Genomic DNA, 16,328 nt, shown 5'->3' with positions numbered 1-16,328 from the left:
AAAAATCATATAATATGATTTTTTTTTTTAAAAAACACAGATTTTTGTGTTTTCATTGACGGTAAGCCATAATCATTTACAATAAAATGAATAAACGCATAAAATAAATCCCTCCGTGTGTAAAACATCTGTATAATATATGATATAATTTACATTTTGAACTGAAATACTGACATAAAGTAACTTTTCGATGATATTCTAATTATATTCTCGTTCCTTCTTTTGGGCAGTATAAAAATATAATCCATGCATTTCTTTATCATGGTAAATTAAAACATTTTAATGTAGCCCATAATATGTAGTGCTATTCATGTATGTCGTTTGTGTTATAAATATTATATTATTGTTTAGAAACTGTAACATTTAATATTTCATATAATACATAGCTATGTAGTTTGTACATAGTTGGTCACTCTGTTAGTCTGATTATATTTCATAATCAGAATAATTTATTTTTGCTTTTGATCTTTATATGTTGTACGTTGTATTTATCTATATCATTTTTAATTTTTCTTTTTTTGTCGTTATTGTTACAGCGATCAGGCTTTTCCGTGATAGTTGTACCATATATCATGTATAAATATTATGATTTTATGTGTGAAAAATAAATTTTGATCAAATTATTATTTTTATTTTAATTATTTTTTAATTATTTAATTATTTATTTATTGTTATTTCTAAATCTATAAAAACAAATCTATTCGATTATTTTTTTTCTTTTAGTACAAACATTAAACTGATTTCCTCTTTTATATGAGAAACCTAAAAAACTAATGGGACTTTAGTGGGACTTTTATTATGAAACGCAGGGTCTCTCCTGTTTTGAATCAGGAAAGCTAGTACAAGAATGGAGACCCAAACAGAAGGTGCTGTGCTTTCCCGAGCAGAGAGAAAAGCTCTGGAAAAGGAGAAAATCATTCAGAAAGAGACTCAGAGAGAGACCTTTAATCTGGTGAATATATCAGCTGCTTTATTTCCCTTCTTAAAAGATTTACACCTGGTTTAATAAACGCTAATTTAGCTAGTAATGTAACTTAGATACTTAGCTAGCCGGTAAGATAGCCTAGTCTGTCGGGGGTGTTTAAATGCCCCAGCTTCATTAATAACAGCTGTTATACTAAACTTTAAAATGTGTGTATATGTAGACAGACAGACAGACAGACAGATAGTAATATAAAACAATAATAAGCATGAACTAATAAAAAAAAAACACAGTCAACTATAGACAACTATATCTCACCTATTGCAATAAGGCATTAAATAAATACAAATAATAAATATTAACAATAAGTCAAGTCAATATTTATTGCAAATATTGTACGCTCTGCTGGTTAATCTGTTTTGTACAGGTTTCCAGAATACTGAAGAAATCTGAGTGTGAGCGGACAGAAGAGGAGATTTCTCTGCTTCACTCTCACCAAGAAACTGTCCAAGAGCTAAACAAGCGATGGGTCAGAAGAAACACCTTGAAGAGGAAGCAAGAAGAGGTGAGTTTGGTTTTATATGGTTGTTCTTTAAATTGCTATACTGGTGCATTTTAATCATTTAGAATATAATTTCCTCAAAAAGTTAAATTATATAGATGTTATTATACACAGTCAGCTATTTTAAGCATTTAATTCTGTTAATGTTTATGATTATGGCTTACAGGTAATGAAAACCCCAGTCAGTCAGTATTTTAAATTACATTTAAATTAAAATTTTATATGAAAAAAAAAATACAGAAATGCTGACACACTGAAAAGTATGTACAATATTATCAATATTAATTCAGCCTGTGGCACTGCTGTGGCATTGAGGTGTTATGAAAGCCCACCTCATCTTCCTATTGACAATAGTCCATAGATTTCAAGCTCAGGTGAATTCGCTGGTCAATCAAGCACAGTGATATTATGATTATTAAACTAGATATTGGTCATTTTGGCAGTGTGGGTAATTTCTGAGACACTGACTTTGCAGTTTTTATTATCTGTCGTAATCATCAACATAAAAAGATACTCTAGATCACTCTGTGTGTAATGAATCTATAATAGTTTCAGTTTTTAAACTGAATTACTGAAATAAATGACCTTTTTGATGATACCCTACTTTATTGATATGTACCTGTATATAATTTTTTTTGTATTTTGTTTTAGATTTGTGTATCAAAGCAGCATTAATAATAATTTTTTTTAATGGTTTTCGACAAAATGGAAATATTTTGCCACTTCGATGAATTACCTTTGTGCTCTGCTGCTTTTAGCTGTTTGATGATGAGGACGAATTGAGGACCAAAGTGAAACAGCTGGCTGAAGCCATGCGTCAAGCTCAGCATGCTGTCATCTACACAGGAGCCGGTATCAGCACGGTACTATCAACTCCAGCCTCAGAGGATGTACTTTCTTTTACTGCATGCATAATAAACGCTTCAAATATTAACCATCATTGTTTCATGTTTGACAGGCCGCATCCATCCCAGATTACCGTGGCCCAAACGGAGTATGGACCCAGCTGCAGAAGGGACGGACTGTTATGTGAGTGATGCAGTGTGCATTTCTCCACTTCTTCTGTTTTTATACAAAATAAAAAATAATTATTGTCCCCCACACATTGTGTCACATTGTGTCACATTATGTTCCACAGGGCTTCTGACCTCAGTGATGCAGACCCGACTCTGACGCACATGTGCATCCGGATGTTACACAAAATCAAAATGGTCAGTATGCTATTATTTAAAGACCAAGGAGTAACTCTTAGAACCAAAAATGAGTCTGTGATAGTACTGTATTATGCAATTTTGGACGTAGCAATAGACTTGATTAGGACCATCATGAGCATAGAGAGTGTCAGAGACGAGGCAGTGGTTAGGGAAATATGACAAAAAATGTTGCTTAGATTTTATAATTATTATTTTAATAATAATTTTTTCAATGTATTCATGAATGTCAGCCAGTACTTGGTGTTTGCATGCAGACTAAAGTACCTCTGTTTACGTGCAGGTTCAACATGTGGTCTCCCAAAACTGTGACGGCCTCCACCTGCGCAGTGGCCTTCCCAGACCCGCCCTTTCTGAGCTACATGGGAATATGTTCATAGAGGTGACCCTCATACTTTCTTATGGCTGTCAAACTTAACCATATCTTTAGTTGCATAGGAAAATCTAAATATTTATCATCTTGAGTTCCTGACACAGCAAGCTAACAGCACAAATGTGTGCTGTGTGCCGAAAATTCTTTTTTAGTCTGTTGGCATGTATTAATTTACAATCAGAAACCATCAAAATCAAAATGTTCTTCACTCTTATTCTCCAGTCCTAAACATGCCCATTCATTCCATACAGGTCTGTGTCTCATGTTCTCCAGTACGGGAGATCATTCGACTGTTTGACGTGACCGAGCGCACAGCGCTGCACAGGCACGGAACAGGCAGGAGGTGTCCCCACTGCGGAGCAGAGCTGAAGGACACCATCGTGCACTTTGGAGAGCGAGGCACCCTGGAACAACCCCTCAACTGGAAAGGTGCTGCCGAGGCTGCAGAGCAGGCTGACCTCATCCTCTGCCTCGGCTCCAGTCTGAAGGTAATGCAGCGATTCATGTGACTCTCCTTAGCTGTACCTTTCTGTTATGATTATGGCAATATCTGATTTTTGTATGTGGCACATTGGCAGGTCCTGAAGAAGTATGCATGCTTGTGGTCTATGAAGAAGCCAGCAGCTAAAAGACCAAAGCTGTACATCGTCAACTTACAGGTAATGACTCACACTTACTTTTTGGCTCCAGCTACAGTCCTGCAGTGTAACTTCACAAATTCACACTTGTAGCCACACAGTACACACAGTATAGTCATGAAAGTGTAAGAAGCACAGGGACTAAGGAAGTACTATACTAAGGAGTAATATAACAGGATTGACACACCATGCTACACAGTTTAAACCAGTGTTGTCTTTTTGTCTGCTACACTGAAGTTACATGGTGCCATTAGCAACATTCAGAGTCAGTGGAGCATCGCAATAAATTATTAGATACAAACACTATATAATATTGTTTTAAAGTGACAGTCCGAAAGTTTGAATGAATCTGGTAATTTTAGAGAGGTTTAGCAACACCATGGTTGCTCACATAACCAGCAAATGCTGTCATAGTCATCACTCTGTTTTTACATGAATATACAGCTCTTGAAAAAAATTAAACCACTTAAAATGATGAGTTTCTTTATTTTTATTTTTATTTTTTGACCAGGAGAGGCATAAAATTATCCAAAATCAGTGTGTAAGACTGGTGGAGGAAAACATGCCAAGATGCATGAAAACTGTGACTGATTCAGAAACTGAAGTGTTCTCTTAATTTTTTTTCAGAGCTGTATGTGGCTTTGCAAGAATTGTAGCAGAAGCACACTGATGCCATTTTTATAATATGTTGCCATCTCTCCATTTAGGAACACTACTGCTTTCAATCTTTTATTTTAAAAGAAAAATCTTAATTAATGCTGCTTTAATCTATCTCTTTTTTCAGTGGACACCAAAAGATGACTTGGCCACTCTTAAAATAAATGGAAAATGTGATGATGTGATGCGTCTTCTGATGGAAGAATTGTGCACTGAAATCCCAAAATACAACAGGTAAGGAAGCCCTCTGTTTGCATTACTGTATACGTTTTATGTGCTTTATCATCGACCAATCACAATGACTGCTCTCCATTGTTTGTTTAAGAATCTCCTGAAGACAGAGCTCTTCAAAGAGCACTTACTCTCCTAACACCTCTAACACGCTAACTACTCATTTCTTTTTTTTTTCTTCCTTTCCTCCTTTATCCCATTATTTCTCTTTGACCTCCTTTGGCCCCGTCTAAAAATGTTTTTTTGCCTTAAACTTTGGACAAAAGCGTCTGCCAAATGCAATGTAATGTTTTTATCTCTCCCAATAACAGAGCAGAGGACCCTATCTTCCACTTAGCCACACCCCTTACGCCACATGAAAAGGACAGTCACACTCGTAAAATTCTAGCACCCCCTGCTGCCCTGGAGGACTCTGAGCCAAATTCAAATTCAGGGAATGAAGCTGAAGACAATGTAATAAAGGGTGGGTGGTTTGGACGAGGCTGCAGCAAATCAAGGAAGAAAAGGAAAGCAACGTAGACAACTGTATTTAAAAAGAACTATTCTACACAAATAATTACTGAATGTGATTCTTACCTTATTATCCTCATTTCACACTCTTTCTCAGTGGTCAGGACCCCACGGGACCACCACAAAGCAGGCAGCTTGTTGTTTAGGTGGTGGGTTATTCTCAAAACTGCAGTGACACTGACATGGTGGTGGTTGAGTGAAACAGACACAGCAGTGCTGCTGGAGTTTTTTAACACCTCAGTGTCACTGCTGGACTAAAATAGACCATTAATAATGATAGTATGATGTGTAAAGGGGTTAAGAATCACATTTGACTATGAATTCTAGGTGAAATGTTCCTTTGAAGGAGTAAGTCTTGGGTTAAGGATGGTGTGAGTGCTAAATGTTTTCAGTATTAGCTGTTTTTTTGCACCTTGATTTAATCCTCTCAGGGATTCAACCCAAGCAATACATGGAAGAGGTTCATGGCTGTACGGAATTAACATATAGGTTTGTCTTTCATCAGAATGAGCTAATATTAGCCAATTACAAGGTTTCAACAAAACTTGACGTTACATTATTATTTCTACTACTCAGTGTTGGAGACGTTACTCCATAAATGAAGCTAAATGATCTCAGTATTACAGAGATTCCTGCACAACATGGTGAATTCCAGTGAAACAATGTTTACAGCGCTAAACTGTGTCCCCAACTGTTTGTGGTTCTAAAAATGCAATACAGGAAAACATCATAGAAGGCATTAACAGCCACCGCGGACATAATGTCTTCTGTTACAGACTTTTGCATCTCATCTGTTGAAGAGATTTATGATTCTTAGAGAAAGGAGAACTACATTTTAAATTAATTACACAAGTGTTCATCTTAGCTCAGATAACTAAGGTTAATATTTAATTATTCTTTATGATGAGGCATAACCTACCTCCAACAGTGTTATTCGTCATATTTAAAGGTAATTTAAGAGTGCAGATTTCTATAAATGCACAATCGGAATAATGAAAACAGTTAAAACAGTGTAAGTAAATCATGGAGGATGGTCTACAGGTTTACTCTAACCAGAGTCAGACCCTCTGTCCAGTCACAGTAGATCACAAGTGCACAATTTACTGCAGAAGAGAACTATTTGTTTTGAGTTTTGTATTATTAATCATTTTAATTTATCATGAATGTTTATATGAATATTTTGTCTTGACTATCTGTAAGTAAAACAACTATAATGTTTAAATGTTCCTGTTACGTTTGAAACATTGTGTGCAGTGTCAATAAAATTAAAAATGGACTCACAAAATACAGTTCAATGGACTTCTTTTGGAGCATTCCTTTTGGTCCACTTGTTGTGTAAGAAAGTAAGATTAGTTTTTTTAGCTGAGGTGTTTGCATGACCAGAAAAACGTTTCAGGATATTTGGAAGGCTATTATTATCAAGAAAGTGTTTAACTACTGGCATATATGATTTTACTGAGTTTATGAATCTGAAAATACTTTATCAAAATAAAATAAAAGCCCCAACATTTACAGAATGCTTTATAGTTATTGTAATCATAAGCTTAACATTTAATAATAAACTGAGTGATTTAAGGTTTGTGGGTGTGTCCCTCACTTCTCTCAGACTGGAATTCACTTCTCTGTCTTCCATCCTGACACAAGTTTCCAGGAAAACTGGTAATCCTGGGCCACCTTAGAAGAGACTTGAAGGCTGTGTCTGAATATAACTGATGAATACAAGGAGACAGTATGTAAGGTTCGTTGTTAGACCCCTTACCACCATTGTTGTTGGAAATGCCACCCTTTCAACCCCTCATTCAGCTTTTGTCAGTTTCTGGACAGCATTGATGAGCTCTGGGAAGTGTGTGTTTTGAAAATGTCCACGGTCTGTGTATTTGTGAAGCTCTGCCTTCAGTCCATCAGCTACTTCCTGCTGCTCCTCCCAGGGTAGGAAAGGATCATCTGTTGATCCGAACTGAACGATATGCTTCACGTTTGCTCTGATCTTCTCCCATTCCCACGGCCGGCTGAAATACCCTGAACACAGAGAGGAAGATATCAGATAGATGGAATCATTTTAAGGTACAGTACCCAGCTTGGCAACGACAAAAATTTATATATGACATAAAAGACATTTTTTACAAGCTGTCAATGTACATTAAATATAATATGTTTAGACTAAGATCTATAATTAAGCTTATTTCCACTAGAAACCGACTCACCACTCTCTCTCTCATTCTCATCTCCCAGGTCTGAGGTGTAGGCTCCCACCAGAATGATACCAAATACCTTGTGCGTCTCACCATATCTAAGGTTTGGGTAGAAGGGAAAAAAACAAACACAGCAAGAATGCAAATATGTAAAATGGCTACAGAAATCCAATTTTAAAGCTGCATGTTACGCTCCCTCTTCCCAGACCTTAAACTTTTGCAATGTTTTGCAAAGCATAATTATTTTCAAAATAGTTTCAATTGTGCTCATCAGTAGAATTATCATGACTTAATTTTAAGATACTGACTTCAGGAGAACTACCTGAAGGTAATGTGTGTATAAACAGTGTTTTTAATAAACTGCCTGTGTCAAATGTCATTATACATGCATTAATATTATTAATCTTGCTGACTGATTAGTTGTTTTTCTACTGTTCCGTTATGCATGGAAATCATTGCTTGGTTATTATATATATTTTTAGACTATTAATTTGCAGGATTTCTACATGTATATGTGGTCCCGCTTCCTGGAAAGATTAAACTCTGTGCCACGCTACAAGATATTCTGACGGGTCCCATGGAAGTGCAGAACTCTAGTGTGGAGCTTATGAATGCTGTAAAAACTGCTATTTCCTTGCATGGGCAATGCTATGCCCCTATCTCTAGCATTGTAAGTCTGTTGGGAGCATCAGCTAACATCAATGTCTTTTGGAATGCTGGAGGTGAATGGAGGTGGGCTATTGGACAAATATTTTAACTTATCAGGTTTCACTACAACCCAAGTCCATTTAACACCATATTTCTCATTTAAATCTGATGTTTATTACCTCATAGCTGCAGCAGCTCCAGAGCTGTGACCAATGATCACTGTTTCTTCATCACACAGCAGGTCATTCTCCATAAAGGGCAGCCATATGCTCTCCCTGGCAGTCACTGAAACAACAGTCATTGTGCAAAGAACCTGTTAGAAACATGGTTTAAACTAGCTCTACAAGTCTCGACACTTAACGCAGCTTCTGGAAGGTTGTGTAGTTACCTACCTGGGTCTGGCATGTTCTTCAAATGGCTGGACAAACCTGGAATCTGAGGAGTGAAGGAAAACAACTTTGAGGTAATTTACTCAGGAAACAACCACTGTATGTATCAACACTACCTGGCTGGGGTTAGATTTCATACACAACTAGCATTATGTGCTAGCTTGCTACTATGCTATTAGCTACTGTGTGGCTTACAGCGAATGAAAACCTAAAAATCAGTGTCTCAGAAAAATAGAACATTATATAAGACCAACTGGTACTGTTGTCAGTGGGGGCAGTGTGCCAAGTCCTGCTGGAAAATGAAATCTGCATCTCCATAAAAATTGTCAGCGGAGGGAATCATGAAGTGCTGTAAATGTTTTTGGGAAAACACTGCACTGACTTTGGACTTGATAGAACACAGTGGACCAACACCAGCAGATGACATGTCTCTCCAAACCCTCACTGATTGTGGAAACAACTTCACACTAGACCTCAAGCAGCTTGGACTGTGTGTCTCTCCACTCTTCTTCCAGACTCTGCTCCCTTGATTTACAAATGAAATGCAAAATTTTCTGATGATCAATGATGGTTTGGAGAGCTGTCATCTGCTGGTGTTGGTCCACTGTGTTATACCAAGTCCAAACTCAGTGCAGTGTTTTAGAGATGCGGATTTCATTTTCCAGCAGGACTTGGCACACTGCCCATACTGCCAAATGTACTAAATGGTCTTATTTAATATAATAATTTGTTTTTAAATATTAATATTTAGGTTTTTATTGTCTGTATACCATAATCATCAACAATAAAATAAATAAACACTTCACATAAATTAGTTTTTAACTGGATCACTGAAATAAAGTAACTTTTCAATGATAGTCTAATTTTCTGAAATGCACCTGTAAGTAGTAGTTAAGTAAGTACTACTAGCTAAGTAACTAGGTTTCCTCCCAGCCCTGGTCCTGCAGAACTCTGCACTGCATAGTTCAGAGATTTCGATACACACCTTATTAATCTGCTTATGGGCCCATCCATACCAGTTACAGTGCACCACGTCCCCTGCACCATTGCCTGGAACAATCACAACTCTCTTCAGAGGCATGATTTCTGCTTACTGTTCACAAATGGACCAACAACACCAGTGAACTAGTGTGCTGTGCACTACCAAAGACTCTCTACAGGGGAGAATACCCACTTGAGAATATCTTCCGAGTGAACCGGTTATAGGGAAATTGAGCAAAATAAGAGTATATAAAAGTTTAATCATTTTCATATTTTTAAATCTGTAAAACTCCAGTTATAACTCTTTTAATCTCAATGCTTTGGCTCTATCCCCAGCTCACATTAGCAGCAATGCTAGCGCCTTTACTGCCTAAAACACGTTTACTGAAGAAAAACTAAAACATATAGGTGAACTTTCTTTGCGATTTTTTTCAAATTTTTCAAAATTTTCAAAATTCAATAAATATATTGGTAAAGTTGATATGTACTATTTGTAATTTGAGTTTTTAGCCGTTTAGCTCCATTTACCCCATTCATTCTGGACTCACTCACGGGCTCCCTCTACTGGTTAGCAGTGACGGCGCAGATAAGACGTGGCCAGTCGCGCTACAAACCAGCTCTGGCACTACCACAGAAGTACTTTACGGGCACCAGTTATCAGCTGTAACTCCCTCTACTGTGCTGGAGGCTTAAAAGCAACTCTTTTCATGCACGTCTCACTATTTAGATATGTCTTTATCATATAGAAAAATAAGATTTAAGCCTCACAGTTAATCTGTCCAATATACTCTGAATCTACTGTCTAAATACTGCAATTACATGCAGCATAGGACGGCATGATGGATGGCTTAGTGTTTGGCTCATTTGCCTCCCAGCACTTGTGGCTTAGGTTCAAGTCCCTATCTGGGTGGAGTTTCATGTGTCTATGTGGGTTTCTTCCCACTAGGGGTGGGCAATATTATATCGTATACGATATATCGTGACACAGATATTAAAAATCATGATATTAAAAATCCATATCGTGATAGTAGAGATGTTCTGTCTTAAAAGTAGTCTATTATTTACTGTGAAGCTTTAGGTGTATATATTGTATAATTGTTTTAGTTTGCAGTTTATATGCATGCACCAAATATTCTGCAATATTATTTGCTGCATTATATTATTTTATTATACTTATGATTACTTTTTGTAAGGCCCTGCCTCTGCTTTCCTGTCTATGTTTTTTTTTATTTGACAAAAATTGACAGTAACAATATCACAAGAAATTGCACAAAATCAAAAACATTTCATATCATATTACAATAATTATTAATATTGCCTCTGCCATGATCTGCTTTCTCTCACTCTCTGAACAAATCCCGTCCGGGAGGGGGGAAAAACACTGCCCGCCCACACTAAAAACTGATTGGCTGTCTCGCAGACTCTTTGCAGAGAACAGGCCAATCAGAACCCTTTTTGTTTTCTCTCTCTCCTTCCCACATGCGATTAGAGAAAAAAAAAAAAAAAAGTCTGTGGCCTGTGTGGGCGTTTGGGGCGCTCGTTCTGAATTCCGGGAGATCATATGTGACTCGCGGGCATCCGGGAGCCACTGCCGAAATGCGGGAGACTCCCGCAGCTTCAGGGAGACTTGGTTTGTCTGTGATTATGATTATACTGTTATACTATTATACTATATTCCTGAAATGAATTAATTATTTTAGTTTTCCTATATCGCCAAGTATATCGTTATCGCAAAAATACCCTAAAATATCGTGAAATGATTTTAGAGCCATATCGCCCACCCCTACTTCCCACAGTCCAAAACATGGAGATCAGGTAAAATTGTATACTCTAAAATTACCCCCAATAGTTTAACGCTCTAAAGCCTTACTGGACAGAATTAGTTTCTCAGGGGCTCCTGGGGTAATTTTCTCTTCTATAGAGGGTCATTGATGATTTTATTTCCGCCTGGAACGACCATGTATGTGTTTTTCCCAGACGTTCTCTGAGAAAATTACAGGCTGAATTACCTACTGTTTTTTGCTAAACTCTGTGGTCCTCCGGTAATTTTAGTCCCGTTCGGACTGACATCTCTGAGTTTCATCACCTCTCGTTTAATAAAGTAGCTATTTGTCCACTGCCACGCACCGTAATTATACTTTGGGCATGCATTTCCACAGAGATCCACGCAAACACAACAGCAAGTGGAAAGCCAATAAAAAAGTCACTGGTCCTCCTGTTTTTAAAATTGCAGTCTGCAATTTGCAAGAGTTTTATCACTGAGTAGAAGTGGGAAATATTTTTCACAGACGTCCTCTTGAGAAACTAATCCCGTCCGGATAGGGCTTAAATTGATCTGGTATGTATGTGTTAGATATGTATGTAAGATTGTGTGTGTGAATGTATAATAAAATAATGCTGTAGTGCCCGATGCAGTCCTCCAGGTGGACGGTTGTTTTCGGTTGAGAGTACGCTGTGGGCTATTGGCTGTGGCTTTGCACTGGTGTGTGGATGATGGTTTTGTGTAAAAACGTGATTGTAAAATCTCCTTGGGTTTCTAGATATGTGTAACTTCATTTGTTCATTAAAGTCTTGCTTTCTTCAGCAGACTAATTTTTGATTTTGCATTACTAAATATTTATGCAATTATAAATTACGTTGATTCAACGTTGAAACAGCTGGGTGTCATCTTAGCAAGAGTTGCCTACTTTGAAGAATCTAAAATATTAAACATATTTTGGTTAGTTTAATACTTTTTTTGTTAAATAAATATTTCCATACGTTTTTATTTATAGTTTTTCATGATTTCAGTATTAATCTAAAATGCAGAAAATTTTTACAGTGTTTAAAAAAACACTGAATTTTAGGTGTGACCAAACTTTTGACTGGAACGATGCAGGATCCTGCTGAAGGACACGCCCCCGTCAGGTGATCAGGATACTGTGCTGAATAAAGCAAGCAGCAGCAATGTAAGCAAAGCGGAGGGATCGGTCAGGTTAAGGATATTTACTGTACAAGTCCTGACCAGACCCCGGAGCTGCTGATCAGAACCTAAGACCACCACAGACTGAGTACCTGTATCAGCAGAATGCAGCAGCGCTGACCCACAGCAGCGTCCCTCAACCGCTGGATCTGCTGCAGCTCTGAGGAAGAGGAGGAAGAGAAGGAGGAGGTGAGTAAGAGCAGCAAAGGAGCTCCATTACTGTTATTATATCAGATCTCATCTACAGCCTGCCTTCACAGCAAACTAAACCTTTAATTCTCAATAACTCTGCTAATAAATCCAGCTCAAGACTGGCTTTTACTACTATATGGTTTTAGATGGTAAAAACTGTTCAAGCCTTTATGGTAAAGATGGTAAAATTGCTAATTCTGACAAAAAAAAAAACTCTATACCCCTTACCCTATCATTTGATGCTGGTTATGCTGAGAAAATGCTGGTCATGCTGGTTGACCAACTTTGTGATGACAGTCATGATTTTTTTTATCCGGTTTGATCATGCATATACAGTGCTGTGAAGTCCCCCCCTACAGTTTTCTTTGTTTTTTATTTTGTATCATACTTAAATTTTTTAGATAAACAAACACATTTTAACATCAGACAAATATAAATATAAAAAACAGTTGATAATGTTAATTTAATGTCTTGAGAGAAAAAGTATTTGCCCCTTAAAACTAATAACTTCGTTTTTACAAAAAAAAAATCCTGTTTAAGGCCTTTATTTTGTTTTTTTACCGAGGTGGACTTGCTGGTGTGTTTGGATCATTTAAGCTTAAAGATTCAAGATTAAAGATATTTTTCTGTCACATCACAGAGTAAAGGTGTGCATGTGAGTGAAAAACTTGGGTGCAGATTCCCACCAGTGTGCAGAGAACAATATTTACAAAAAGAAGAATAAAATAAAATATAATATAAAATCAGATATACAGATACCTTTACAGTATAAACAATATACAAAGTACACTCAATAACAATACACATAATAACTTACACTATAGACAAATATTGCACAGAAATATTTTAAGTAAGACTGAATAAGTAATATACGATGCTATGTAGATGTGTGTGGAAGTGAGGAAATAGTCCATAAGGTGACAGAATAACTATGAGTAAGTGCAGGTAAGGAATAAGTTGAGTAGGAAGTACAAGGGGCAGAATGCTGTATGCATTCTGCTGCATTGTCCTGCTGCAGAACCCAAGTACACCTGAGCTTAAAGCCACAAACTGATGGCAGGACATTTTCCTTCAGGATTTCTTCTTTTACCTGTATTTAATCAGGTTATATTTGTCTTCAGTTTGTATGTCTTAAGTATGACAAAAAAGCAAAAGAAATCTGTAATGGGGCAAATACCAGACTGTAGTTCTATTTCTCTGCATACTTTATCTCACATCAACCAAATGTATTTGTAACACTTTAGAAATGGACATCAATGAGTTAATGTATAAGGGAGGGTATGTTATTTCAAAACACAGCAGATAAAAGGTATAGGATGCATTAGAAGAGAAACCACTAAAAGGGTAAGATGCATTGAGTCTTCTCATATTCCGCCTCAGCCTCTGTTAGGAGGGGAATCTGCTGCTGTTCATTGATTGTGCTCATTTGCTGTTTTTCACTGCTTTAAACTGGACACTGTATATAGCTGTATAGCAGCAGTGTATCAAACATAGCTGAGCACTTGTCTTATTTATATCCACAGATCTGCATTCCAGCAAGATGGCATTCACCCTGAGCCTCCTCGCTGCTGTTCTCATGTCTTCTGTTGTGTCTGGAAGCAGCTCGACTCAAGACCCAGTTGTGGTCCATGACCCGACTGTAGCCAAAGTAGTCAGCTTTGCCATCGACTCCCACAATCGCATGTGTAACTGTGCCTCTGCCTTTAAAGTAGTGGACATCATGTCAGACAGTGCTGAGGTAAGTTATTTAAAAACTATTAAAGCTGTTGAAAAGGGTAGTAGATCCTTAGAAGAACCATTTGGTTCTGAACCTATTTTAAAGACGTTTTGAAAGTGAAGAACATTTGAAATTGGTTAGTGACCCTTACATGGTGACCCTTAACCTTTTAACTTAACTAGTTCTGTGTTCACAGTCAAAAATAACAACATTGTTATAAATTATTTTAAATAATTTTAAAACCATAATACTGCAAATATTATGACCTAGTGTAGATAACTATAGTGACTATAATAAAATATATTAATTTAATAAATGTATACATGTGTTATATATCACAGACTCGTTTGTGTCCAAGTTTAGTTAGAATTTTTTTTTTTTAATCCATTTTAATGGATTGATCACACATTCACACACTTTCCTTTGATGCCCTCCTGTTTTAATAGGTATGTGATTTATGGACTTATTTGGAAAAATTTGTTTTGACCTCTATTGTTGTATATTTTTCTTAGCTCTATCCTCCTACTTGGGTTAAATACACCCTCAAACTGCGAGTGGCCGAGACAAACTGCAGAAACGATGGAAAAGTGAGCCTGGAGGACTGCAGCCTCAAGACTAACGCACAGGCAAGAATCTTGTCCAAATAAATCACTATTCTCCTGTGTCTATATTTTTTTAATAAACTAAAATTTGTTAATTACTTCATGTATATCTCTTTTAACAGACTATGATCTGCAGCTTCGTGGTGCTGGCAGTTCCAGGAGAGAACACGGTGCCCAGCCGTCTTCTGTCAGACCACTGTGTCTGATTAAAAAGTTTGCAGTAATTTATTCTGAGTATCAGACATTAAAGCAGCAGTCAGTATGATTATTCTGTTTTAAATTACAAGCAGTAATATTTCTGAGGTAGGAGGGGACATAATATTCTATCTTCCAGTCATGACCATCCTTGCAGTGTCTAATATATTCATTCTAAACACAGAGTGGCCTGGTAGGTTTGTTGGATGTAATTGATGTAATCTCTACATTTTGGCAATATTTTATAAATGAATAAAATAAACAAAACAATGTATTTAAAAAATGCAGAATTTCACACAACAATTTATTTCTATTCATTTGCATTAAAAGTACTCTTCCCCATGCTTTGTGCAATTACAGTTTTTCACCAGAGAGGTCTTCAAATCCCCGAAACTTGTTTGATTGTCACTTTAAGTAGACCTTATGTCACATGTGTCAAACACAAGGCCCGCGGGCCAAATGTGGCCCGCCACGTCTTTTTATGTGGCCCGCGAGAGCTTGTAAAATCTTAGTGTCTATAATAAATAGGTCAGAAGCGTTCCTTGACCAAAAAATACATTTCCCACAATGCTTGTCGATTGTATTACCCGCAAAGTTACGGCTTACTGCCACTACACGGCAGTGTAGTCATTGATGTGGAAACCCTGCCGGAGGGAAGGTGTAACTTCGCGGGTGGAATTGAGACATGTTTATCCCATAATATCCAGAAAAAGAAAAGTTGATGCAGACGGACGGCTGTGCTTCAAGGCGAAAGACCGGTATGCATTTTGTGTTACTGACCAAAATAAACGCTTTTTAGAAGAGATATAAATTATGTGTAAATATTTATAAGACAATAGCTGATAAAATCTGTTTTAATGAGGTTAATAAACATCACTGTGACATCGCTAGTCGCAGTTTCACCTCAGCAAAGGACGAGGAGGTGAATCACTTATCTAACCAGCCTTTACTGATTTCTGCCCCAATAACCCTTTCAATAACCTCCAATAGCCTTTAATAGTCTCCAGTAGCCTTCAACAGTCTAACCTTGCAGCCGTGGTGTGTTCTAAACTCCGTAGTTATAAACATCCTGAGGTTAGCAGCGCGCTAACTGACCTGTTTATAATGTAATCCGAGCAGTGACTCCGGGATGGCTGCTCTAAACTGCTGCTGTTAGCTGCTTGGGCTGAAATATGAACTGTAGAGAGCTGTATTATCCGGTTAGTGGGGTTATTTTATTTCATACACAGAAGAACTTAAAATTTTAAAAACGCTCCAGACAGGCTCAGCTGAGCCCTGTAGCCCGTGGCCGGGCTGTAGCTCTGACTCAGTAAAGACTGTGGGCTTGTGCTGCTGCAGCTCCCACT

At 37.3% G+C, this 16,328-nt stretch overlaps 3 protein-coding genes across 3 annotated transcripts; 2 read left to right on the top strand and 1 right to left on the bottom strand.

The window, feature by feature from the left end:
• Window positions 1-841: 841 nt before the first annotated feature.
• On the top strand, window positions 842-6,326 carry sirt7 (sirtuin 7). Its single transcript, XM_007231784.3, has 10 exons — window positions 842-952; window positions 1,350-1,487; window positions 2,243-2,347; window positions 2,443-2,513; window positions 2,623-2,695; window positions 2,979-3,077; window positions 3,320-3,556; window positions 3,647-3,727; window positions 4,491-4,597; window positions 4,906-6,326. The coding sequence occupies exons 1-10, from the start codon at window positions 848-850 to the stop codon at window positions 5,111-5,113; spliced, it is 1,224 nt and encodes a 407-aa protein (XP_007231846.1). The 5' UTR covers window positions 842-847; the 3' UTR covers window positions 5,114-6,326.
• Window positions 6,327-6,408: 82 nt separating this feature from the next.
• On the bottom strand, window positions 6,409-9,495 carry rbbp9 (retinoblastoma binding protein 9). Its single transcript, XM_007231780.4, has 5 exons — window positions 9,319-9,495; window positions 8,337-8,379; window positions 8,124-8,229; window positions 7,309-7,394; window positions 6,409-7,123 (listed from the first exon to the last, which is right to left on the bottom strand). Exons 1-5 carry the CDS (start codon window positions 9,412-9,414, stop codon window positions 6,900-6,902), a joined length of 555 nt encoding a protein of 184 aa, XP_007231842.1. The 5' UTR covers window positions 9,415-9,495; the 3' UTR covers window positions 6,409-6,899.
• A 2,721-nt stretch (window positions 9,496-12,216) lies between these two features.
• On the top strand, window positions 12,217-15,421 carry zgc:194981 (CY domain-containing protein). Its single transcript, XM_007231777.4, has 4 exons — window positions 12,217-12,465; window positions 13,992-14,206; window positions 14,698-14,811; window positions 14,910-15,421. The coding sequence occupies exons 2-4, from the start codon at window positions 14,009-14,011 to the stop codon at window positions 14,991-14,993; spliced, it is 396 nt and encodes a 131-aa protein (XP_007231839.1). The 5' UTR covers window positions 12,217-12,465; window positions 13,992-14,008; the 3' UTR covers window positions 14,994-15,421.
• The last annotated feature ends 907 nt before the right edge of the window (window positions 15,422-16,328 follow it).

The sequence above is a fragment of the Astyanax mexicanus genome, chromosome 16 (assembly GCF_023375975.1).
Source record: "Astyanax mexicanus isolate ESR-SI-001 chromosome 16, AstMex3_surface, whole genome shotgun sequence".
Classification (NCBI taxonomy): Eukaryota; Metazoa; Chordata; class Actinopteri; order Characiformes; family Acestrorhamphidae; genus Astyanax; species Astyanax mexicanus.
The sequence above is the reverse complement of the archived record's forward strand: the minus strand, read 5'-3'. Positions and strand labels throughout refer to the sequence as shown.

What these genes read in the sequence shown, in the direction of transcription:
- sirt7 (XM_007231784.3), top strand. Translation starts at nt 848, where the DNA reads ATGGAGACCCAAACAGAAGGTGCTGTGCTTTCCCGAGCAGAGAGAAAA. An exon ending in CAGAAGGGACGGACTGTTAT is followed by an intron (nt 2,514 to 2,622) that starts GTGAGTGATGCA and finishes TATGTTCCACAG; the next exon opens with GGCTTCTGACCTCAGTGATG. An exon ending in TGTACATCGTCAACTTACAG is followed by an intron (nt 3,728 to 4,490) that starts GTAATGACTCAC and finishes CTCTTTTTTCAG; the next exon opens with TGGACACCAAAAGATGACTT.
- rbbp9 (XM_007231780.4), bottom strand. Translation starts at nt 9,414, where the DNA reads ATGCCTCTGAAGAGAGTTGTGATTGTTCCAGGCAATGGTGCAGGGGAC. An exon ending in GAAGAACATGCCAGACCCAG is followed by an intron (nt 8,230 to 8,336) that starts GTAGGTAACTAC and finishes CTGTTGTTTCAG; the next exon opens with TGACTGCCAGGGAGAGCATA. An exon ending in TGAGAATGAGAGAGAGAGTG is followed by an intron (nt 7,124 to 7,308) that starts GTGAGTCGGTTT and finishes CTCTGTGTTCAG; the next exon opens with GGTATTTCAGCCGGCCGTGG.
- zgc:194981 (XM_007231777.4), top strand. Translation starts at nt 14,009, where the DNA reads ATGGCATTCACCCTGAGCCTCCTCGCTGCTGTTCTCATGTCTTCTGTT. An exon ending in TCATGTCAGACAGTGCTGAG is followed by an intron (nt 14,207 to 14,697) that starts GTAAGTTATTTA and finishes TATTTTTCTTAG; the next exon opens with CTCTATCCTCCTACTTGGGT. An exon ending in GCCTCAAGACTAACGCACAG is followed by an intron (nt 14,812 to 14,909) that starts GCAAGAATCTTG and finishes CTCTTTTAACAG; the next exon opens with ACTATGATCTGCAGCTTCGT.